Source organism: Populus nigra, chromosome 10 (assembly GCF_951802175.1).
Source record: "Populus nigra chromosome 10, ddPopNigr1.1, whole genome shotgun sequence".
Taxonomy (NCBI): Eukaryota; Viridiplantae; Streptophyta; class Magnoliopsida; order Malpighiales; family Salicaceae; genus Populus; species Populus nigra.
Genome location: NC_084861.1, coordinates 12602810 through 12627272, shown reverse-complemented (window position 1 = coordinate 12627272; position 24463 = coordinate 12602810). Strand labels below are relative to the sequence as shown.

The window sequence follows — 24463 nt, the reverse complement described above, 5'->3', positions numbered from 1 at the left end:
AAACAAAACAAAAAGAAAAGTCCATCTTCATCTTTCATCAAGGATTCTATGATGTTAACTCCTGCCTGCTGCTGGAACGCAATATCACCATACATTGTTGGAGAGATGAATTTTCAAACAATGCGGTGTTTCATAGTCTTCCCTTACGTAGTCCTACCATTTTAAAAAAAAAACTCTAGTACTAGCTAGCACGGTATAAGATTCAAAATAAGGTCAGAGGATACATCAAAATCAAACGATAGCTCGCATAAATGACTAGAAGTGGTGTATCTCTATACCAGGCCACCTAGGTGGAGTTTCCTGGTATTTCCGTGTGGTCCAAGACCGCACGATGATCTCATAGTTCTTGATGCCTCTGATGATGCTGCAATACTGCCTCAAATTTCCCACTTCGAAATGGGATTGGTCTCATCATTCCATCCTTCAAACAAAGTTGGTTTTCTAATTATTGGACTGTGCTTTTAACATACTTTATTCTATATTTTTAATGCTAATTCTCGTCTACAGTGAAAACAAATTGGAAAATGAAACAACCTTCATCATGCTCACCAACGGATTTGGTGCCAATCACTTATCCAAAAATAAGATAAACAATCCTTTAGTCACGGGCTAGAATTACAATTAGAGTAGGAGTAGGAGCAGGAGCTACCACTTGCTAAAGCACCCTCCCTCAATGCTTTCGAGATTAGTCTAACGATGATGTGGGCTAGCATGTGTTGTTAGTTCATAAACTTGATAGCCCGTCAATGGCAACATAATTTATCAAGTATCTACATGGCTCTAGCACTAGCAAGCAGCATTATGACAATGCTAGCTCCCACATGTTTTCCTTTTCCTTTTCTTCTTTTTTTTAATAAAAACCATTGAAAAATGGACATTTTCGGTGCACAATTAATTATCAATTAATTTTTCACAATTGCAAAATAAATTTATTCGTGTGGGGGTATGGGGCTAACTTTACAGGAGGGACCCAGATGTACATATCTCAATTTGTCTTTAATGTTTTGTGCTCCATGACTTCCGCTTTGTGTTCGCCTTTTCTTTTCAACATGCCATGATAGAATACAAAATCTTACGGAAAGGACGGTAATGTCCGTTCACCTTTCTTTCTCTAAAGTTTTTTTTTTTTAAAAAAAAAAACAAAACTGATCAAATTAATTTCTTGTTTCTAAAAATATAAAAAACATTTATTTTTTATTATTATTCTTGCAAGATTAATGGTCTGATCATGATTTTAAACGAGTCCTGTACAAGCTTCTTTTTATTATTATTATAAATTCGAGCAAAAAACAAAAGAACCCTTATTCACACCAGCATCAAAGGTCTCTTTCCTTTTCTCTACGAGCTAAAGGTTGCGTGATGTTGGAAAATTTTAATCTAGATAAATCCACAATATACGAAATACGTCATCGGAAATAAAGCTGGCTTACCTGCTAAAGTGGGATGGGAATGATCTTTACCTCTTTCAATGTATTCCACCGGAGAACCCATCATCCTTCGTTCTTCACTTTTGATTTTGACTAAAACAGAGTGTTAAAAGTACCAAAAACAGGTGTACGTCGACGTAGAGCGGTGACTTCAAGAAGTCATGTCATTTGTTGATTTCTTTGTTGTCGGATTAGTTTTTCTTTTACAATTTTTAGGTATGAATCTCAGCCGACGCAGATGTTTATTTTTAGTCAACAAGCATATAATCTAATCCGGAGCAAAGTCATCACCTGTAAAGGCACTTCAACAACTTGCTGTTGAGGGGCGGAGACAGGAGTTTACTGCTTGCTTACTTAGGCACCGTTTGGCTCCTAAAAAATTTGAATTTTTTTTTTTTTACTAAAATTTAATATGGTTTGTACGTTTTGGATCGTTTTGATGTGCTGATGTCAAAAATGATTTTAAAAAAATGAAAAAACATCATTGGCATGCATTTTGGCACGAAAAGTTATTTGAAAAGCACCCACAACCACACTGCCAAACACACTCTTAGTCTCTTGGCACCGATTCTTTAATTTCATCAACCATGGTATTGCATTCTGTGTTATTTATTTATTAATATAAGTGTTGGATTAGCTTAGGTATACCTTGATTAATTCAATAGATCCTGAAATTAACAATCATATAAATCTTTAATAATTTTAAAATTTGTGAGACTCGAACTGCTGATTTCTATGAAACAAATTTAAAATCTGATTAATTAAGTTATACCCTTCAGCATAGGCAGAGGCATGACAAAGGCTGAGGTGGGTTTTAGCGCAGGTCAAGATTTTATCAATATTTTTTAATTAGTTTTATATAAAACAAAATCGTAATTCTCAATTTGAAGAAATTTAGAAATTTGATGAAAAATCATAATTTGAATAGTTTTACATTATTGGACGTAATTTTCAATCCGATCATCAGATCGAGTTGAAATTTTATGAGGGATCTTCAAATATATTGAATAAAATCTTGTTAAAATTTTAGGATGAATGGAGCTTGGTAGTGCTAACAAAAAAAAAAGCCGTCAAATAAAAGCAAAATAGCTTATTAAGAGTAAAATGATTATTTGTCATTAAAAAATAAAACAAATTAGCTCCTCTTTCCTTTTATATGTTGCCGATTGGGTAGAAGCAGAATAGGAAAAGAAAAAAAAATAAAAGGCGAGAGAGAAATAGAAAAAAGTAAGGGAAAAATATATAAAAAAAATCCAAGTAAAAAAATAAGAAAAGCGAGAGAATAACCTTGTAAGCTTACAAAGTCCAACTTATAGAACACTAATCTAGGGAAGAATCAAGTGAAGGAAGGAGGAATTGAAAGAGGGAAAAAATTTAATTACTTTATTTTACAATTGATATGAGATTGTTATTTTATCCTAGTTGAGAGGTTGTTACAATATCGATTCAGATTCGATTATAAATGAATTATATTCCACAAAACATCGAAGGAAATAACTTTAATAGTAAGTTTATTTTTATTTTCATTTTAATTTTATGTACTTTTAAATTTATTTTTTAATATTTTAGATAGTGTATTTGAATTAAAATTTTACTGTTAACTTCAAAAATTCATGTACATAAGTTAATAATCAATCTTAAAAAATATTTATATATTTATTTAGTAACCCATAACAAAAAAAAATTTCTAGTTGCACCCTTGCCTTTCAGAATGTGTATTTTATGTTTTTATACACAAGTTGGTTGGCATGTCGCTCGTAATGGAGTCACTATGCGACCATTATATAAAATGATATTGGAGACTAATCAGAGGAATCAATCACAAAATTACTGTTTATGGTTCATGCATTTCTCTTCTGACTAATAATTCCACATTCAAGTTTGTTTCAGGTTAAAAACGAGAAACTAAGCGTGAAGGATTGGTATAAAAATGTTAAGAACAAAAATAAAAAATTGACTGAAGATTAAAATGTTCAATATGTATGATAAAAGTATAAAAAATACTCATAATGATGCGATTCAGTTGAACGTTCTCGGGGGTGGGATAAGAACTTGAAAAGTTATGGTTCAAACTACCCCTCCTCTCCTCTTTTGCGAGAATTTCCCTTTCGTCCTTCTAGTGGACCACTAATCATGCCTGCAAATCCCATCAATTTCAGCTGGTATTTACACCGAAAGTTAGAATTCCCAGGGACTAATATTATAACAAAAAATAATCCACTCCCACAAAACTTGCTTCAAATTAAAAAAAAAAAAAAACTAGTACACTTGCTTAAATTTATAGGTTTTAGAGGTGATGGGATGGAATTCTAAGATGGATTTTCAATTTGAAAAAAATAACATCAGTTATTATTAAATTTTCTCAATCTAAAATCTTACTAAAATAGTATAAATAATTCTTTATATTTTCTAGTATAATCTATCAACATGGTATACCGGGGTATCACATTCTCCCTCCTCAAATGTGCAACGTCTCGTCGCGCCATAATCATAGTTCCCAAGACTGACTCCTTTACAGGCTAGAATTCTAAAAGTGCCTCTTACAGGTTCGGAGAAAGGTAGCTCCCGTCTTATTCAAAGGTGTAATACTTCCAAGCCTAGATAACATTTTACCATGATCCAAGCCTAGAAGAGAAGCCCAACGCACAACTAAACAACATTAATTTGTGCCTCTTAAGTTCACCACCAAGTTGGACATAGTGTCCTCAATGTCCGAAAAGGAATTATTATCATTATTGTAAAAATGATAATAATTCGGTTCTAGATGGTTTATATAAGAACTGAATTGAAAGGCACTTGGCTGGTTTTGATAATGAAAATTAACTATTTAGGTATCTTGACTGCAAAATGCCATTCAAAGGTAAAAGCATCACACTTTTATGATGAGCAATTGAGCATTATTTTTTCTTTCCATGCATGCATGGGTCATATATGTGTCACTTCAAAACTAATGACAGGAAACTATAATTACATAAGGCTGAATTAAGATGAATCAAACTTCTTAAACTAGTAAGGGAGCAAGCATCGATCCTATATCATTATATATCTTGGATCGGCATGAAGCAATGTTCTAGCAGTACATATATACAGATGCAAGCAGATATTTTAATTTATTCCCCAGCATAAATCAACTTCAAATTCACTTATGATGCTGCCACCTTCTCACATCCCGAAACAAAGCATTTCATAATTGTCGTGGTGGTTGTGACTATGTTCCCAAAAATCGGTTTTGTTAAAACAAAAAATTAACAACGTTTCCAATGTTTTTGGTGGAGATGGTACTCCTGATCACTAAGTGGCTCTTAAAGCGAATCTCTCAGAGAAATCAGAAAGCATATACTAAATGGGAGTGGAAACGCTTGGTTCTCGTTAAATTCTCTTCTTTAATCAATATTCTAAAGAAGAGGAGACCCCCACCCCGAACATGTTATGTTAAAGAATCCACTTTCAACTTTTCTTCTTGTCATTCTGAAAAGATGCAGGTGCTAATCAATTGACTGATCTTCTTAATTACAAGAATAGAATATCGTTTCCACTTCCCCGAGCAGAATATATAAAGCTGTGTTGCTTTTTTAATATTACACGTAATTAAACATCTTTCTAATACTTCTTAGAAAAATATCTCACATGAAACCTAGCTTGTTTGCTAATTGCTAGCTAGCTCTGATCTCGATCTGACTTTAATTATGATATATGTATACACACACACACACACACACTGGAGTAACAAATCAAATGACAAATCTGATGTAGCTAGCTACATTGATCAGATGCATGCTCATTGACGTTGCTTTCCGATAAATGAATATTAGCATAGAATTGGTCACTAAAACGTTTATCATTGGATGCACAACCCTTTGTCAAAAAAAGAGAGAAAGGAAGAAAGCAACAGCTAGCCCTAGTATTCATTGAAGCTGGTTTAATTTTGATTAGAAGGCTCTACAGGCAGCTACTAGATAGCTATAGACAGATACACGGTACGTACACCCCTACGTTTTGGGATATCGGCAGTCTGATATCAGACCAGCCCCACTTCATTTCTCTGTAATATTTACCGGTACATGGATCACTATCAGTTTTTGAATATGTGCATGAATTTAGAATTTCTGCACTGCAAAAATCCTGTTCTCTATCATTATGATTGTACAAATTGAGTATATACGACATTAAAGCACTCATTAATGTTGCCCATTCTTAGTGGTCCCTGTAACCTAAAATATCCTTCGAGGGGCAGAAAAACAAGGAACTCCTCATGATCGATGCTTCTTTCTTCTTCTTCTTCTTCTCTTTTTTTTTGCCCACCCCCACCCCCCCCCCCAAAATCCTGGGCCTAGGGCCTATATATTACAAAAAGATATCTTTGATAAGATTTGTAGAAGAAACCAGCTGGATTATTTGCATTTTACTTTTGATCAATAATGCATGTGTGCTTTTGAAATTGATGATCTATGATATGGAGGAGATGTTGAGCTATGCATTTAACCTTATTAGCCAACTTTTCAATATTATTTGGATATATCCTCCCTAAAAAAAGTCTACTTTGGACAAACTCAGAGTACCTGCTCGATAGGGTTCTTAAGTGATCAATATTGCTACTTCACATCAACCACCTTCTTCCATCAAGTTGTGGTATAATTAAATTGTGAGCTGTACTCAAGAAAAATACTAAAAACGCATTTAACAGCAGTACCAAGCCTCTACTCCAAAAAGGGATTCTAAGTCTCCAATTCGGTTTTTGTTTTTTGTTTTTTTATCACTGTAATTAATACATGGATCCAGTCATTTAATAAATTGAATTTACTTTTTGAAGTAATATATTATAATTTCTAGGTAATGTGTATGCGTGTATATATCTAAGAACCCTTGAGGAGTACCTCAACTAGTTAAGTCTTGTATTTGCTCTTAATGGTCACGAGTTCGAATCCCTTCAAAATCACTAGAAGCTTACATAGTCATTAACTTCAGGACCCGTGAAATTAATTAATATACGCAAACTGATTCAGACACCCACGTTAATATAAAAAAAATGCATATATCTAAGATTTTGATGATCAGACTAATTTTCTACGATAAAACATATATACTATCTCGTCCTAAACATAAATTAAAAACAATTAGTACAAAATAGTAGTAAACACATATAAATCTTAAATCGAGATTAATGACTTCTATAGGAGGGAGGGAATGCATCAGTAAATTAATTTTTTTTAGTTAAGATATAGTCTTGACAATAATGATGAATAATCACAAAAAGAATATTCACTAGTTTTAACAAAGTTACAAATATTGTTCAACAAAGAAACAAACCAACACAAAATGCAATTAAATGAAGCAATTATCAAATTAAATCGCTCGATGACACGGCATGCATGTAATATTGAGGTTCAATTAATTCCAGTAAATTATTACAAGGTTAATGACATATTCTTGGCATGTATACTTACAACCTGATGCCAATTTAGAAAAACAAGTATACTAATTATTAGGTCACTTTTAAAATGAATATAACTATTGTTGTAGAACAGAAGAAGCGACATAGAAAGAGACAACCACCTAGCTACATGTTTTAGCGATAAGATATGTATTTTTTTGTTTTCATCATGAATTTGGTGGCTTGAATCTAATCAGAAGGGAACAATGACTGACCGATCTATAGTTTGAAAAACATCAATGAAAATCCATTTTATGTTCAAGTATATCAAGGCATATGAACAATCACCCTAACTTATTATAAATCATATCTTAAAACCTCATATAACGGTTTAAACTATTGGATTAAGATGATTCTTTGATATGGTATCAGAGTTTTAATGACCAAAAGATCACGAGTTCGAATTTCAACATTCTCATTCTTTCTTTTAATTAAAATCTAGTTAATAGCACAATGTAACGTGCGTCTGTACAAGTTTCAAGTTCAAAAAGCTTTTACTTGAGGGATGTGTTAGAGAATAATATAAATCATATTTTGAAACCTCACCTAACAGTTTAAGTTATTAGGTTGAGATAATTTTTTATTAGTTAAAAACTACTAAACATGTAATTAATATATAACTATATATTATTTTTATGACACGCAATCATGCAAAACAATGTATTCTATACTATAATATTAACACAGTAAGGAACAAAGTAAGACCCATAAACGACACATCAGTGGGTACCCTGAATGGGATGAACTGTTCTTTTATTACTAGAGGTTTATTGATACATACTATCTCTTATTACAGTTTAAGCAATGGGTCCTGGCATTTTCCTTTTTTTGTAGCCAAGTAGTGCCGGCAATTCCTTTTTTCCTTTGCATTAACAAGTATTCAGGATTAATGTTTAGAGATGCCTTCACTTTAGATGATTCATCAGTGAGGTTATATTCTATTTTAAATTTTGATATTATTGGGTCTATATTACCTCGTTTAATCTAGTTCTTAGATGTTAAGCCCTGATTTTCACACAAAAAAAAAAAACAAGTATTCAAGAATGTTTAAATATTAAAACTAAACCTATATCCATTAAAATGAAAAATAATTTAAAATCTAGGACTAAAAATCAGTTACTCAATCTAAGACTAATTAAATTCTTTTGTTTGAAAGTTCTCAAATTTAGTAATAAATACTAACATTGATTACAAAAATAAAGAAAAGATATATGGTCAACAACTTTACATAAAAAAGAAAAATAAAAACAAAGCTGTAATGTTATCAAAATTAAATTGGACCGGTCAATTCAAATACTTATCAAAAATTCAAATAATCTCAAATTAAGAACTTTGTTAGATTTTCTAAAAGAACAAAGTGAAAGAAGATATTATCTTAAAAGCACCAAATAACTTGCATCTACATGAGTGACCAGTAAATGATATTTTTTGTTTTTTTTTTCCTTCATAGACCTCAAACGAATCCTTCAAAACCCTTAACTTTTGGACCAACACACACACACACACACGAACATAGCATGCAGTTTGAGAACATATATAGGCTCCCAAACCGAATGTCTGAACATTCAGATTGTATAAACATTCGGTTTACATGTCAAACTAATGTTATAATAATAATCGGTTGACTACAGTTAAAACTTGAAAAGATATATATCTTTTAAAATTTTTACCTTATTTGGCCCTCAATTCTTTGAACTCTGCTCACTTTAATCCTTATACCTTTTAGTGTTACAAGCCAACCCATGAATTCAACTTTTAACCTTTGAATTCAATACTTACTAGCAATGATATAGAAATTATTCACCATATAATTAATTTAGTAATATAAATTACAGATTTAAGTGAATCAATGATAGTTTTTCACGCTCAAAGAACAGTTGCTAGCTATTACAAAAATATATGTTTTCATAAACGATAAAGAGTGCTCAATGTTTTCACTATTCAGGCCTTGTTTTTGCCCCGTAAGACATGCACGACGAGTTTTGGAAAAGCAAGATAGTGGAGACAAGGCAAGTGTGCTTCTTGACAAGACGAACGGACAAGACAAGCGAGTGGAGAAATTCAAGAAGATTGAAGGTTAGAAAGCTGATCAAACGACAATCGGCAAAAGATAGTTTTGACATATGGATAATAAGATAGGATTGTTTAGTTAATTGTATATGAAGTTATTCAACTTTATTTATAGGAAGATTATTTATCTGTCATTGTTAATATACGTAACAGATCCATATCGATCAAATAAATTATTTTTATTACGATCCATATCGATCAAATAAATTATATTTTAACTTTTCAGCTCTTTAGGAGTAGTGTGATTTAACTTAGTTTATAGTCTTATATTAGCTACCACTTTAATTCTATTTTAACAAATTATATATATATATATATATATATATATATAATGTGTTAGTATTGTTTAATTTTTTGTTTTTGAATAGGACAGTGGTTTATAAAAAATTGTTTGCTTTAGGCTTTTGTTTTTAATTAAAAAAGTAAAAATTGTCTTCCGATCGTTGTTAACATTAAATAAAGTGGTTTTCAGAAATATTTGTAATATTATCTCCCAGTTTTACATTTTTTTAATACGAAAAATTTAAAACAAATGAGTATATTGCCGAGTACTAGTGTTAATAAAAATGCTGGTGAAAATGTAGGTTAACTTCAATTATTTTATTATAAATATATTATCTCTCAAATATTTGCATGGATCTTAATTAATTTATTTAGCAGTCTATTTACTGAAAAATTAAATCATATTTTGATTTGTTTTCTTATATATATATTTTTATAATATTTTTGTGTTTTTCAAATAAATAATTATTTTTTTTAAAAAAAATAATTTAATTTAAAGCATGTCTTTAATGATAGTTTTAATTTAAGTAATTTTACTAATATCACACCATGTCAATTTATTCTTAAACAACTTAATGCGTTTAATCTCACATTATAATAAAATACAACACATGCAACAAACATAACGCTACAAGTACAAAAGTACAATAGAGCTGGACATACTCTTCAAGTTAATTGTGGATGTACCTTACCTCTCTGTGATCTTTCCCCTGCTCTAAGTCAGTTCAGTTATTATGTCAAAGAAAACGATGGCGACTGTTGAAGACCACGTACGTCGCTGATGTATGATATATGTTTCGACATTTCGCTGGCAGCTATTCCAGTGGATCGCAGTGTCCTTTCAAACGGAGAACGGAAATTTAACTCCTACGTAAGGCCGGAGTTCATTCAAAATATTTAATCTAAAATTGAGTTTGGAACGAAACAAGTAGTACAGTACTGAATTCGTTTCACGTTACCTGCTATTCCATCAACGGTTCTTGCATTCACACATATTTTCGTTCAAATTGAAGTGCATGAACTTGGAACACACACTGATCATTCGGGGCCGGGGAAGATCAATTTATCTGAAATTAAGTTTTCTTTTCAATGATCGAGATGCCCAGTGATAGTTACCGAAGCTGGAAGCTCTCCTCTTGCTCAAACGATGCATGGAATCAACAAATTTAACTTGATCGAAGCTCAAAAGCCCATGCATTAAAGGTGCTTAAGATCAAAAGAATGGTGTTAGTGTGTTGACTTGACTTCCTTCGGAGGCCTTCCATGGCTGTTCTTGAACTGTCATCCTGTCAAGGTTCACTGCTACTCTCACACTTCTTGCCTTGGGTCCTAGTACTTAGACACCATCCTTTACGTCTCCAATCAAGAAGTAATAATATATTTTAATGTTTAAGCACCAACAAGAACCTTTGTATATAGTTGTGCTTGAACTGTCATACACGTGGCAGATGTCAAGGTACCTTGCAACAATGACTTCCTCTGGGTCCTAGTACTTAGACACATTGATGAACTGAGAAACAACGGACCAATCAAGTCAAATAATTAACCAAGCCACGTACCTAGGTGCTTAAAAACCAATGTGATATAAATTATGCATTTAGTATCCTGTTCCTTTGATAAACTATGTGGTTTGGTAATTAAATACTGCCTCACGCCGACAAATCAGAAAATGGCGGTTTAAGCAGATTCTCTTGTAAACCGACCTTCAAATCAAATAATCTCGATTAGCTAATATTAATAAGATGCTTTAAAAATATAACTAGTAGCCGTAATTAAAATTGATTGCAAGCAAGACAGTTCAGGATTCGCTAAACAGAAAGGATTCTAGGCCGACCTTTCTCGGGATCAGAAGAATGACAGCCAACGTACAGAGCGTAAATGCTAAACGCTGATGTCATCATGATTTTGTCCTTCAATCTCTTATGAAATCTTTATTTACAGTACTTGCAAACTGACGGAGCAGTGTTCCAGGATTAATTAATTGTAATGAATCGATTTGGGCTATCTATTCTAGAGTTATTATAAAGGGCAACGAAAATAAAAATGCCTAGTTGTTACACACACAATATATATATATTCCTTGAATTATCTGAAATAAGTCTCACCGATTAATTATTCATGAAAGTGTTGGGAATTAGCAAATGTAACAGGCACACTTGTGTCAAACAATAAAGGTTTTTGCTGCCCAGTACTGATTAGAGAGGCAAAAGTAGCTGATCAATCACTAATTATCCTTAACCTGGTCTTGCATGCCTGCCGCGTCGGATTACAAACATTTTCATGCATGCCACGCAGGAAACAATTCGTTTCCATCATTTTTGTCTTGACATGTAACGCAGAACTCGCTTTAAAGAGTTTGCACAGCAGACACCAAATCCGTACGTGTGATTTATCTTGTGTTAATTACCATTAAGATGCATGTGGGGCATGCATATCTCGTATGTGAGGGCATTGTGTGAATCAAGGTAGACTCGAGTTGATATACTGCTGAGATATGAAGGAAAATCTCACAGGATTCTGAATCGTAACTGCACAATCTAAACATCAGATTTACTCCAAATTAAAAGCACCATAACCCAATCCCAGCTCTTTAGAAAGAAGATCAATTTTTTAATTCAAATTTTGTATTCAACATCTAGCCTTTTTGTTTATAAACTCATCTCAATAGATATTTTAGTCTTGATTGATGTACATATTTTAAAATATTTTTTTAATATTAAATATATGAAAATATTTTTTGGTTATAAAGCAGATCGATTGCAATAAAAATATTTATTGAAATTATGCAATAAAAATATTTGAAAATATTTTCACGAAGATAAAATGTTTTGGGAAATATATTGAGTAAGTTAAATATTTTATGAGGAAAGAAAATTAAAACATACAAAGAATAGATGCTGTGATTATATATCTTTGGAAACAAAATTATGCAAATGACCCTTTCAATTCAAGTTTCTCATTATTTTCACGATATTCAAATTAGTAATTAAACCATTCCTAAAATCTTATAATAAAATCAAAATCAAGCTATTATCTATTTTTTCCTAATTCAGGAGTATTAAATGACACCCCTAGATTAGCTATGACAAATCACCTATGAATTGAGCAGCAACTCGTTAATTATTATTTGCCCATATTTTTTTTTTTAAAAACTTCGGCCCACGTTTAAATAAATAATTCAGGTAAAAACCTTTGATTAATATCCATTATCCTCTACAATGGCGAGGCCACCTAAGCCAGGCAGGTTCATGAACCGAACACCCCAAGACTTTCCTATATATACATCGCCCACTTCCCTCTGCAGTCCCCACTCCTCCCTGGCAAACAAACACAAGTAGAGGAGATCATACAAACAGCAATAGCAAGTAGCTCTCCTCCAAAGCACCAAACAATCCAAAACTTCACAAAAATGCCTTCTGCTACTTCTGTAACAATTGTCTCACAATGCAACGTCTTCCCAGACCAAAAATCCACTCTAGAAGATCTCAAGCTCTCAGTCTCTGACCTCCCTATGCTTTCTTGCCACTACATCCAGAAGGGTGGCCTTTTCACTCGCCCTCCAACACTCTCCATCGATTCCTTAATCTCCCACCTCAAGCAATCTCTTTCTCAAACTCTCTCTCACTTCCCTCCACTTGCAGGTCGCTTCAACACTGACTCCAATGGCTACATCTACATTACCTGCAACGACGCAGGCGTAGATTTCATCCATGCCACTGCAACCAGTATTTCCATCCAAGATATTCTCAGTCCACTTCACGTACCTGATTGCGTCAGAGGCTTCTTTGCTTTTGAGAGCACTGTTAGCTACCAGGGCCATTATAAACCAATCGTGGCCGTTCAGGTCACAGAATTAGCTGATGGGGTTTTTATTGGTTGTTCAATGAACCATTCTGTTACTGATGGTACTTCGTTTTGGACCTTCTTTAATACCTTTTCTGAAGTTTCGAGAGGAATCAAGAAAATATCAAGACAGCCTGATTTCTCGAGAAACTCAATCTTGATTTCTGAAGCTATACTTAAAGTTCCTCAAGGTGGCCCTCAAGTCACTTTTAATGAAAACGAGCCACTGTGTGAAAGAATTTTCAGTTTTAGCAGAGAAGCCATTTTGAAGCTGAAATCCAAAGTCAACAACAAGAAATGGACTCAAAAATCAGATAATACTAATGTTGACGCTGTTGAATTAATGGGAAAACAAAGCAATGATACACTGCTTCAGATTCACAACAAGGGCAAGATGACTGGAATCCTTGAAAGCTGGTTCAAGAACGCGGTTTCGAAACCGCAAGAAATGGAGTCAAACCTTTCAATGGTGGAGATTTCGTCGTTTCAATCGTTGTGTGCTCTTCTGTGGCGTGCGGTGACACGTGCAAGGAAGTTGAACCCGTCAAAAACGACAACGTTTAGGATGGCGGTTAATTGCCGTCACCGTTTGAGCCCGAAACTCGATCCGCTATATTTTGGGAACGCAATTCAAAGCGTCCCCACATACGCGTCAGCTGGGGACGTGCTGTCTAGGGATCTACGCTGGTGTGCGGAGCAGCTGAATAAAAGTGTTGCTGCCCATAACGACGAAATGGTACGTCGTTTTGTCGAGGATTGGGAAAGAAATCCAAGGTGTTTCCCGTTAGGGAACTTGGACGGGGCGTCAATGACCATGGGTAGTTCACCAAGATTCCCAATGTACGATAATGATTTTGGGTGGGGTCGACCCTTGGCGGTTAGGAGTGGTAAGGCCAACAAGTTTGATGGTAAGATCTCTGCTTTTCCTGGCAGGGAAGGTAATGGTACTGTGGATCTTGAGGTTGTGTTGGCTCCTGAAGCAATGGCTGGGATTGAGTCTGATCACGAGTTCATGCAGTTTGTATCTCGCTAGTTACTCTTCATCGGTGGTGATTATCTGATTGTCTTGTGTGGGCCATTGTAATGTCGGTGGGGACATGTGCTTTGAGAGGCTCCTGCCTCGTGGGACTGGGACGAGGAAGGATGTCTCTCTCTTGTAACTTTGTGACCGTTTTTTTTCTGGTTAAGAGCTTGTATGATATTTGAATGTTTTTTTAAGGTAATTTTTATTTTGAAATGTTTAAAAATAATGATTTTTATTTTAAATTTTATTTTTAATGTCAGTATATAAAAATAATTTAAAAATAGTAAAAAAATTAATTTTAAATAAAAAAATTAAAATTTTACCCAACTATATTTAAAACACAAAAATAAGCACGTGCTTAATTATATGGTTTGTTTTGCTGAACTTTTAAGAGATGAGCAGCTTTGTTGATGCGCGCGCGCGCATATGCCTGGGTATGGTTGTGTCCTGGACGATTATCCAGAACAGATAATTCTCATCTGCTGCTTATAAGGGTGTATTGGAAATTAAAAGGTTATTATATGAATATTTATAAAAAAATATTTTTAAATTAATTTTATAATTAGTTTTAATATTTATAACTGTTAGAATAAAATTAAATATCATTTATGTAGTTTAATTCAAGATATAATTATCTTATTAACAACTATGTAATTTTATTAAAATATTTCGAGTATGTATAAACTTGTTATTATATAAAGAAAAAATATTAAGAAAAATGTGTTTTTTTTTCCTTATTCTTTTAAAGATTTATAGGGCTTGATTATTATTCTAGAGATAATGTCTATATATAAAATAAATAAACACTTTCAAAATAATATTTTAATGACTCTAAACTAATTAATTTTACTCTTTATCTGTCTCTGTCTCTGTGCCTAAAATCTTACCAACATCTATTTCTAGACTTTAACAAATCGCTTTTTAAAATGTAAGACAAACTGTACGAATAATTGTCTACTCTTGCACAAGTGACATCTACTTAAATAATTTGCCCATGACTTTTGTCATAGCTTCACTCATCTAAGATACCGCATTCTTGTATTTCGTTCTTCTTGGCAACGAGATCATCTCCTTAGCAAAATTTAAACCCTTATTCATGACAGAAACAAATGCAATAATGATATTGTACCACTAGCGTTGGGAGAGAGTGAGGTTAAAGGATAGATAAAATCAGTACATTACATGTAAAATTGTCTATTATGTTCTGGCACTTTGTTTCAGAAAATGAAAGTCGGTCATCCTTAGTGTAAACTTTTATTGTTGAGTAGAAGTTAATTGTAAGATCATAGCATCCCACGTAAAGTCGCCATAGATGCCAACATCGAGCAGGAACAGTAAAGATGGATTGTCTCTTAGGAATCATGGACGATCCAGACTTGGTGCAAAATTACATGGATCACTACTAAAATCAGTTGGGGGAATTGATTTGGTTTGTGTTTGGTATAATAATTGAGTTCGCAAAAGCACGTTTTGTGTTATAAGATTATTTTATGGGTCTTCCAAAACCACGATTTTTCAAATTTTAGTCCAAACAGAGACTTACTAATAACATTCTGGCATTTAAATGACATGCATTCTAGTTTCTTGGCCATTGCTATACAGTCAAGGATTTTCGTGATAAGTTAGAGTTTGCAGTGACGTGAAGAAATTGTCAAAAAAATATTTCGCTGAAGCTTAAATTTTATCACATTGAGTATCGCTTTCTCTTGAGCATCAAATTGGATAAAAAAGAAATCCCGAGCGACAAAGTATAATTTGAAAGCAAATGTTAAGAAGGAAAATTCTCAAATCTACCTCTCGTGATCATGTTGATGGATATATGCAAAACACAATGCATTTCATTAGTCTATGTGATTGTAACAATGCCATTTATCCTCAAATTCAGAAACCTTGAAGGGGGGCAATTATCTCGGTAAACTTATTCGAAGAAGAATAACGCGACTGCAAAAACAAAATTCCCAGAAATTTTCTAAAGATGCGTAAAGGCAAGTCACTGGACCAGATTTTTTATTGTCCAGTGACAGGCCTACTAGACCTAGGCCCGTTAATTTTGGTTAGGGTGCAATGTTCCCGCACATCGTGGCTTTTGAATTTCCTTGCAGATCTGGTGAATCGAACTCTAACCTATTACTTCAATGAAAACTTCATCGAAATGTGCCAAGTTAAATTCATGGAACTCCGAAGACCAGAGCCAGAGTCAGCGAGGGAATTGAATTGCAAGGTCTTGGCCGTGCAAGTTGCCACTAGCATCTTTTGAAGGTAAGAACTTTTCTACACGAAAACACTTCCCTTGGTAGTCTTTGGCAGTGACTTCATGAGTTTTTCTTGGGTGGGTTTTGAGTTTACTGCTGAGGTTGTGCTTGATTCCATTGTAAAGTGTATATTGAAGTAAATAAATGATCAAATTTAGCTCGAAGTTTGATTGCAGATTTTTCTTGGATTTTGGCATGGGGTTTTGATTGCAAAAAATGCTTTATGATGACTTGTTAGTGATGTATTAAATTGTTAAAGAAAATGAGGAGAGGGTGCTTTGTGAAGAACTCAATAGCGTTTGTAGGAGTGGTGATTTCTATCTGTTGCCTTTCGGTGATTATGGTATCAGTTTTCCAGCTTCCGGAGGCATCACTAAGAAATAAAGTAACAGGTTCTTACAGAACCATTAGGAACAGGAAGGTTTCCAAGGATGAAGCAATTGGGAAATTTGGTGAGATGATGATTGAAATGTTGCCAGAAGATCTTGCTTTTACAGTCTTTGTCCCGTCCCATGAAGCTTTTGAGCGTGACCTAAGGCTACAGGTGGATGATAGCTTGGTAGCAGAGAAGAGGAATGACACATACGCTGTCGTTTCCCGCATATTGGGCTTCTCAGCTGTTCCTCGAACTCTTTTTTCTACTACAGTGCCCTCTGGTAAAGAGGTCTTCTATGATTCCTTATCTGGGTTTACACTGTACATTTCAAAAGATGGAGATGGGATGCTGGTGGTTAATAGAATTCGATCAGAAAAGGTAGGCCTCAGGAGAATGGAGATTGTAGTACATGTTATGGATGGAGTGCTGATGGATGGGGAGTTTGAACAGGCAGTTCAGCCCGATTACACTAAAGATTGATTAGAACCAAGGCATTGAATCTCTCGAAAGAATGGTTTTTTGCAGTATCACCTGTGCCATTATCAGGTTTTGCCTTGCTGTAACTTGTAAGGTGTAAGTTGAACAAGTTGCATATTTATTCAGGGGCAATGTATTTATATCTACTTAAAAAACCATGTCAGAAACCTAACCCATTCATTCTATTTAACATCTGAGTAGTATCTTCATTTTCCATGTGAAGGGAGCAAGCTACCCTGCCAAGATCAATCTGGCGCCATGTCCCTGACAATTTGTAGCCAGCAGAACACGCGGGCTTTCAGGGCCAATAATGCTAGCATACTAGAATGCTCGCAAACCATCATTCCTACTCGTTTTGATGATTCTCGTTCCCACAAGATCCATTAACCACGAGTTCAAGCTCTCTTAAGTTTTTTGCACCAACGTATCCCCACAAACCGCGTCAGAGATAGATACAGGAATTTCCATGGCATTTTCTGTTTTAGCGAGCCCATTACTAGCCCGTGTCATTTGAAGGAGCAAAGTTCACCAGATGCTTTTGGGGGGCGAACTATGGTTATCACAAAGGTGCAACATCTGATAATCTGGAAAAAAATCCTTAGGATCCCGTTATTTGACTGATCTAGTGATTTTGTTTGGACAATGTCACGCTCTTTTCCTATAAATTTCTTCTTGATAAAGCGGATGGGACATTCGATTATTATATTCCCATAATCGTGCACAAAAACGGTGCCAAACTGTCGTGTGCAAATAAAAGAAATTAATTTCATGGTTTCCGAAGCATCCTTTTAGAACAGGGTACAGAACTCGGATATTGCTTGGGGTTTCAATGGTTTTGAGCGCTTTTCCATGTTTTTCCCTCACTTGGATGGTAAACCTCCCTTGTCCGTCAAAATTGCTAGCTCAGTAGCCACTAATTAAACATCACATGTTATGAATTTTAAAGTTGGCATTTGGATGGCATAATGCCAACCTCTCTTGCAACGTAAATCAGAGTACAAGATCACCTAGGACCATGGCTAAAGAATCCAATGCCAAAGAATGATCGGTTCATCATCAAGTTAGGATCTTGCAGATACTGTTTGAGGACATCAAAATGAATTTTTATATTGTATTTCAATCACAAGAAACACGACTTTGAGCAATTTCTTCCGGTATAACCCCTATCAACTCCACCCTCTAGCACCAGAAAACACAAGATTATCCAAGGCCGAGAGAATCAGAGCGATATTCAGTAACTGCAATTTATCTCCAGGTAACTGATAACTACCCAGGCCGATGAAATTCCCATGTCTAGCTTCCAGCAACAGGAGGTAAAGCAACGGGCTTCGAGTCTTCTGCTTTCTCATGTTCTTTGTTGAGCATCTGAACAAACCAACACAGAGTAAGAAAAAAACTATAGATGGCTGATTGAAAACATACAACACCCACGTCAATCAGTAACACATCAACAAGCTCAGAAAAACAGGCTGATGGAAATTGGTGGAGCTACGTATCAAGGGCAGAACCAAAGAAAATAAGTGCATCAAAAAGGGCCAAACATCGAAACTCTAAAAAGTAAATAACATACATGAATAGACTGAAGTAAACTTGGTTTGGTTTACCTTAAATGAAAAGAGAATCAATGTTGGAATCAATTGGAAATAATGATTATGGTGTTTCTGTTCGAAAGGAAGCATTTCCAAAACTGAGAACAGATACCTTGAGACAGTGAAGGGATTCATGCCCCACACATTAACTTCAAAAGTTTCACAGGTTCAAAATGAGATTTAAGTTGAAGGAGTGGAAGAGGTGAGAAATGCATGATTTTAGGATACTAAATAAGACTCTCCAGGATGTCCAAGTCATTAAGAACAAATTTAAGATGTCTTCATTGATCAATTGTACAGCTCCCAGGAATACTATCTGGATCTGCTAGCACTGATGTGGGAACATCTTGACAAGCATCATTTCCACAAAAACATCATCTGTGTTATCATAAATTACAAGTCCAGACAGCAATATTTGGCTCCCATCTGTCAATTGGACCAACATTTAGATGTTTTGCATGCTCAATGGCACTAAAATGATCAGCTTGTGTTAAGATTCAGAAAGAAAAAAACAACATGATCTAACCTTGTTGTTGATCAAGTTGTGGAGAGCAATTACACTTCGGATGAGGGAAGAAAGATAGATAACCAACATCATATCATTTGTTTTCACTGCACATAGTGGAAATTTGATAAAGCAGTAAACAAAAAACCATAAACAAGACAGAATTTTGCAATTTTTATTTCTTTACCTGCAAAAGCCTTGATCAAGTCTGCCACGTTCAGGTTCGGAAGCAGGTTGAACACGTCCTAGGCAATGTAAAAGGGGAATTGAAATAAATATGCATTGCAGGAAGATTGGCAAACTGAGACGATGCCGAGACATCAAAAAAACAGGAAGGGGGATGTGTGATAGATATACGTTAAACAGTCTAGAGCTTGTGAGGGCTTTGCTTTGAGCATATGGGAGGACCAGGGGATAATACGTTCAATGGACAAACAATATTGATGAAAAACCATTGACCATACCCCTTGTCCATAATTGTACTCAGTATAGCATTAAGCATAAACTGTGACCCATGCAGGTCCTTGAAAGACCATTAAGAGAAAACCACTCCATTCACAGCACCATTAGTATATTGGCAATGGTTTGAAATTCAAAGATAAGGAAAATAGGAAAATCAATTAAACCTTTCTACAGTAGCATCACAGAATCAGGCAGTGGAAGCAGACGATCAACTTCATATTAAAACGTTAACACCAAAGAATTCCTAAGAAGTTCACATTACTCTGCTTCTAAGAGGCACAGAGTTTTCTATAAGAACGATACGTTCCTTTAGATGATTCCATTATGAACGGCTCAAGAGGAAAGCAATGTTTATCCAAATTCCACCAAAAACAAAGTGGATAGCTGAGGCAGACAGACAATAAACATAAGCACAGGTATCTTGGAAAAACTATTGTGAAAAATTTCTCTTCTATGATTTGCATCAGCCAAGGAAGAGATCCCACCCAGAATAATCAAAGTCAAAACCAGTGAAATTTCAAAGAGTTGATGATAGTTCATGTCAACACAATTGAAATTAAGTTCAAGTTCTTCACAGAAATTAAAATAATGATTTTGGTTGCAGATTCAATTGTTATCTTCATGCAGATATGACTCAATTAACAGAAACACATATGCAAGAGGAGCTTTTCTTCAATTGTACAGAATTTGGGAGATGCAAACTGAACCTGTAGATGGTACAGAATTTCATGGTTTAATGGGAGCTTTTCTTCAATGACAAGGTCAAGATAACCACGTATCTCTTTTAGCCGAGCATCCAACCCTTTCAGAGCTGCGAGTTTCCCAGTAACCTGCAAGGAAAACAAAAACACTGAGTCTCTTCTACAGAGAATCAAAGTTAGAAGATAACAGGATAAATCAAGCGCCCAAGACCTCTGTTGCAAGAGTACTAATTGTTGTGTCCTTCACATCCCTCAATAAGTGTTCTACACCTGTTAAAGTGGACACAGAAGATTCAAAGTTCAAAACCAGATTCAAATGATAGTGTTATTCCACCAGAAGTGTCCACTTTTATGCATACAATCAAAGGCTAGACTCAACTTCATTCTTTTCAGAAAAATATTAGATTATAAACATGTTGGAAGAGGAAACAAAGCAAAATCATAAAAGAGCAGCTCAACCCCATTGAATGTCAGCTGAGGAAACTCCCCTAAAAGCACCCAACGCATGAATTGAATTTATTTTTAAAACAAAGAAAACTGGCTGTCAGTGGCGTACCAATTTCCTCAACTTCATGGGCAGCAATTTCTGATTGCACATGCACAAACACCTTCTGGCTCTTCTGGGTAGCATTCTGTAACAAACACACTGTCATTATATGTTCCTAACATATGTGAATACAGCATTACATGTGTATAAACAACATAATCAGAACATCTAACCAATTAAATCTTCAGGGTGTTATTTAAGTTGTGTACTTACCTCTTTTACCTCTTCAACAGCATAGTATGCTTTTGTGGGTATTCCCAGCTCTTCCGGTTGGACATCAATTATGACCAAGACAGGGTTTGGAACATAACTACAATGCCAGATTAAACTTGATGAATAGAGGAGAAAATAGAAAAATCTTTCACGAGTACTGATTCAATTTTCCAGGAGGCAGATAATACAAGCCAGACCAGTCAATTTCGATCAGCAATCAGTACACAAACTTTAAAAGTTGGGCACAAGTTAATAATGACTGGTTCTCAGCACAACAGAACTTCAAAATCACAGTTGGTATTCTTACTCGTTAAATAATCCGTGAATCTCCAGGTCATTTTCCCTCAGTTTTGGCCCAGTGCTGTACCACCCCACAACATGCTCCTTGGCTGAAAAAGGTAATTTGTCAATTTCATAAAACCAAAAGCTCCATAGAGAGAAATGCAAACTAAGGAACCGTGTTCCCATGAATTACCATTTATTCTTTTGAACATGGAAAACATTGACTCGTGGTAATTGTGGTCAAGAAACCAGATTCTTGGGTCCTTGTCATCTTCTTCAAATGGCACTGAAAAATTACCATTCAAGCATCACACAATTAACTTAGCCAAACATAGAATCCATTGTAGAACCTTAACAACCTTTAAAACAAGGGAGCCAAAAATAGCTACAAAAAATAAAAATGAGAAAATAGCTCTTGAAACTTGTGTTCAAATCCAATTTGGCACATGGCTAGTTCGACAAGAATGCCGATCATAGCTAGAACTGGAACACTGCTGAAATCCACGTTTTAATACAATAAGTAAGAGAAAAATAAATCACACCACTCTCGATTCCAAATTCGTACCGAGACCCTCCACACTGACTAAACACTATGCAGAAATATCTACATTCTTAGCTAGTAAAAACCTATAAGTTATAAATAAGAGTCCTTTAAATAATAATAATAATAACCTGAATTATTATATGAATAAAAAAATGTTCACTGAAAAAGCAGAATCAACAAAACCCATTTCTATTTTTATACCCTAGCAGTAAATAGAGCTTCCTCTAACCCTAAATTCCTTACGTATAAGTAAAATTCAAAATAGCGCAACACTAGGAGAAAAAACAAACGGCAACTTCGAGACTGAATTTGAAACAGATCTAAACGAGAATCAAAAAGTTAAAGATAAATTGAACCTGCATAGCTGTTAGTGGCATCAACGGTGCCCTTAAAACTGGAGCCAAGCAAGACCCCAACGACACGTTTGCGGGTATCCTTAGCTACTCTATTGTAGTTATCGACGATGCTGAGTAGAACTAGCGGGTGCACTACCACTTTCTCGATTGGTCTCGCCGATATTTGTTGCGTTTTTATCACATCCATTCTTACCTCCAAATCACACGACTCAACTCAGACTCAGACACCACTCTTCTATTCCCGAATTTCAATTTCAAAGTTCTTGCTTGTTCGCTAGGAAAGCTTTGTTTTATTTTTATTTTATATATATTGCAATTGAAGTTGATTTGTTTTATTATTATTATTCTCTTTTATTTTTAATTCCGTGAGCTTCCTTTTCAGTTCAGCGGGTCGGGGTTACCGGCGGAATAGGGACAGTCCAATTTAGCGAATTGTTAAGTAATTGGGTTGTATCAAAAAGGCCCCGATGAACAACTGGGCCTACACTGGGCTTTACGCCTTCATGGATCTTGGACATTTGGTTCTCGGCTCTACTATATAGTTCTTTCTAATTCCTATACCACTCTTTCATTGTACCGAAAGAAAAGGCCCAAGTCCTTATGAGAAGAAATTGTTGGGATGTTTTTTTTTTTTTTGTACTCCAATAACAAAAAAAACCTGGTAAAGGCACACTCCACTTGGAATTGATAATGTTAGTTAATTTTTATTTTTCATCGATGGAGCTTCGGAGGCCAAAATTTTATGAACTCCATAGCTTTTGTAGCAGTGGTATTTTTATAGTCACGGCTGCATGGTCTGATCTGTTTAGGGCTTAGGTTGTAAGTTTTCTTGGTCCATCTGTGAAGAAACTTGAATTTATCTAGATCCATCCTAAAATAATATATTTAAAAATAAAAAATCCTTGAAGTTTACTTTGCCCAGTCATCCAAATTTAATTGAATCAATATCTAAAATAGTTGAAAAACAAACACTAGGCTCCGGATCAGCAATTCACCGGCCGAGTTTAATAACTAATGGCGATTTCTATTTGTTGCCTTTTGGTGAATATAGAGCAGTTCTCCGGCTTCCGTACGTGACAGGAAGGCTTCCAAGGACGAAACTATTGGGAAGTTTGGCGAGATGATGGTTGAAAGTTGCCAAAAGAACTTGATTTTAGGGTCCCTGTCCCGTCTGAGAAAGCTTTTTGAGTGTAGCCTAAGGCTACGGATGGATGATTTTTCAGCGGCGGAGAAGAGGAATGACACATTTGCAGCAGTGTCCCGCGTATATACTGGACTTCTCAGCTGCTTCTCGAACTCTTATTTCAACTTCAGTGTCCTCTAATCACGACTTCTTCTATGATTCCTCATCTGGGTTTACAGTTTACATTTCAAAAGATGTAGATTGAATACTGACAGCTGACGGAATCCGATCAGAATAGGTAGACCTCAGGAAAAGGGGGACTGTGGTACATACTATGGATGAGGCGATAATGGATGCGGAGTTTGAACGGGGAGTTCGGCCCGATTACCCTAAAGAAGATTGATTAGAACCAAGGCACTGAATCTTTCAAAAGACTAGTCTTTTGCTGAATCGCCTGTGCCGTTGCTTACTTATTGTAACCTGTAAGTTGAACTAACATTTTAGTATCCTCGTTAGCAATGTGAAGGGATCAAGCAACCCTGACATGATCAATCCAGCGCAATGTCCATGATAATTTTAAGCAGCAGGACACCCAGGCCTTCAGGGCCAGTTGTGCTAGCATATACTAGAATGAACGCAAACCGCTAACCTACTCGGGTTGATGCTTCTTGTCCCCACGAGTGCCATTGACCACGAATTCAAGCTCTATTGAGCTTCTTGCACCATGTCCCACAAACCACGACAAAGAGGTATAAAAATTTCCATGGCATTCTCTGTTGAAGCAAGCTCATTATGTGCCTGCGTCACTTGCAGGAGCTAAGTTCACCAGATGCTTTTAGACGGCAAACCAGAGGTTATCACAAAGATGCGGCTTCTGATGATCCGGAAATATCCTTAGGATCTTCACAGTTTATCTGATTAATTTAGTAATTTTGTTTGGATATTGTCATGCTCCTAGA

General features: G+C 35.2%; 3 protein-coding genes across 5 annotated transcripts; 2 read left to right on the top strand and 1 right to left on the bottom strand.

The window, feature by feature from the left end:
* Window positions 1-12534: 12534 nt before the first annotated feature.
* On the top strand, window positions 12535-14331 carry LOC133705823 (uncharacterized acetyltransferase At3g50280-like). The gene has a single exon (XM_062131209.1). The coding sequence runs from the start codon at window positions 12620-12622 to the stop codon at window positions 14084-14086; it is 1467 nt and encodes a 488-aa protein (XP_061987193.1). The 5' UTR covers window positions 12535-12619; the 3' UTR covers window positions 14087-14331.
* A 1673-nt stretch (window positions 14332-16004) lies between these two features.
* LOC133704105 (uncharacterized) lies at window positions 16005-17404 on the top strand. 2 transcript variants are annotated; one of them, XM_062128857.1, is made up of 2 exons: window positions 16005-16336; window positions 16506-17404. In XM_062128857.1, exon 2 carries the CDS (start codon window positions 16592-16594, stop codon window positions 17183-17185), a length of 594 nt encoding a protein of 197 aa, XP_061984841.1. In that variant the 5' UTR covers window positions 16005-16336; window positions 16506-16591; the 3' UTR covers window positions 17186-17404. The 2 variants fall into 2 exon arrangements, with proteins under 2 accessions (XP_061984841.1, XP_061984840.1); XM_062128856.1 differs by having other exon boundaries at window positions 16488-17404.
* Window positions 17405-18111: 707 nt separating this feature from the next.
* LOC133705727 (26S proteasome non-ATPase regulatory subunit 7 homolog A-like) lies at window positions 18112-22698 on the bottom strand. 2 transcript variants are annotated; one of them, XR_009844330.1, is made up of 11 exons: window positions 22382-22698; window positions 21675-21767; window positions 21507-21588; window positions 21200-21296; window positions 20996-21071; window positions 20651-20709; window positions 20446-20568; window positions 19464-19521; window positions 19298-19383; window positions 18787-19197; window positions 18112-18547 (listed from the first exon to the last, which is right to left on the bottom strand). XR_009844330.1 is itself a non-coding variant. In XM_062131091.1 (10 exons), the coding sequence occupies exons 1-10, from the start codon at window positions 22566-22568 to the stop codon at window positions 18476-18478; spliced, it is 933 nt and encodes a 310-aa protein (XP_061987075.1). In that variant the 5' UTR covers window positions 22569-22697; the 3' UTR covers window positions 18112-18475. The 2 variants fall into 2 exon arrangements, 1 of the variants encoding a protein (XP_061987075.1); XM_062131091.1 differs by lacking the exon at window positions 18787-19197 and having other exon boundaries at window positions 22382-22697.
* Window positions 22699-24463: the final 1765 nt, after the last annotated feature.

Coding starts and splice junctions, on each gene's coding strand:
- LOC133704105 (XM_062128857.1), top strand. CDS start 16,592: ATGAGGAGAGGGTGCTTTGTGAAGAACTCAATAGCGTTTGTAGGAGTG.
- LOC133705823 (XM_062131209.1), top strand. CDS start 12,620: ATGCCTTCTGCTACTTCTGTAACAATTGTCTCACAATGCAACGTCTTC.
- LOC133705727 (XM_062131091.1), bottom strand. CDS start 22,568: ATGGATGTGATAAAAACGCAACAAATATCGGCGAGACCAATCGAGAAA. Junction 21,768..22,381: donor TGCCACTAACAGCTATGCAG/GTTCAATTTATC, acceptor GTAATTTTTCAG/TGCCATTTGAAGAAGATGAC. Junction 19,384..19,463: donor CTTGATCAAGGCTTTTGCAG/GTAAAGAAATAA, acceptor CACTATGTGCAG/TGAAAACAAATGATATGATG.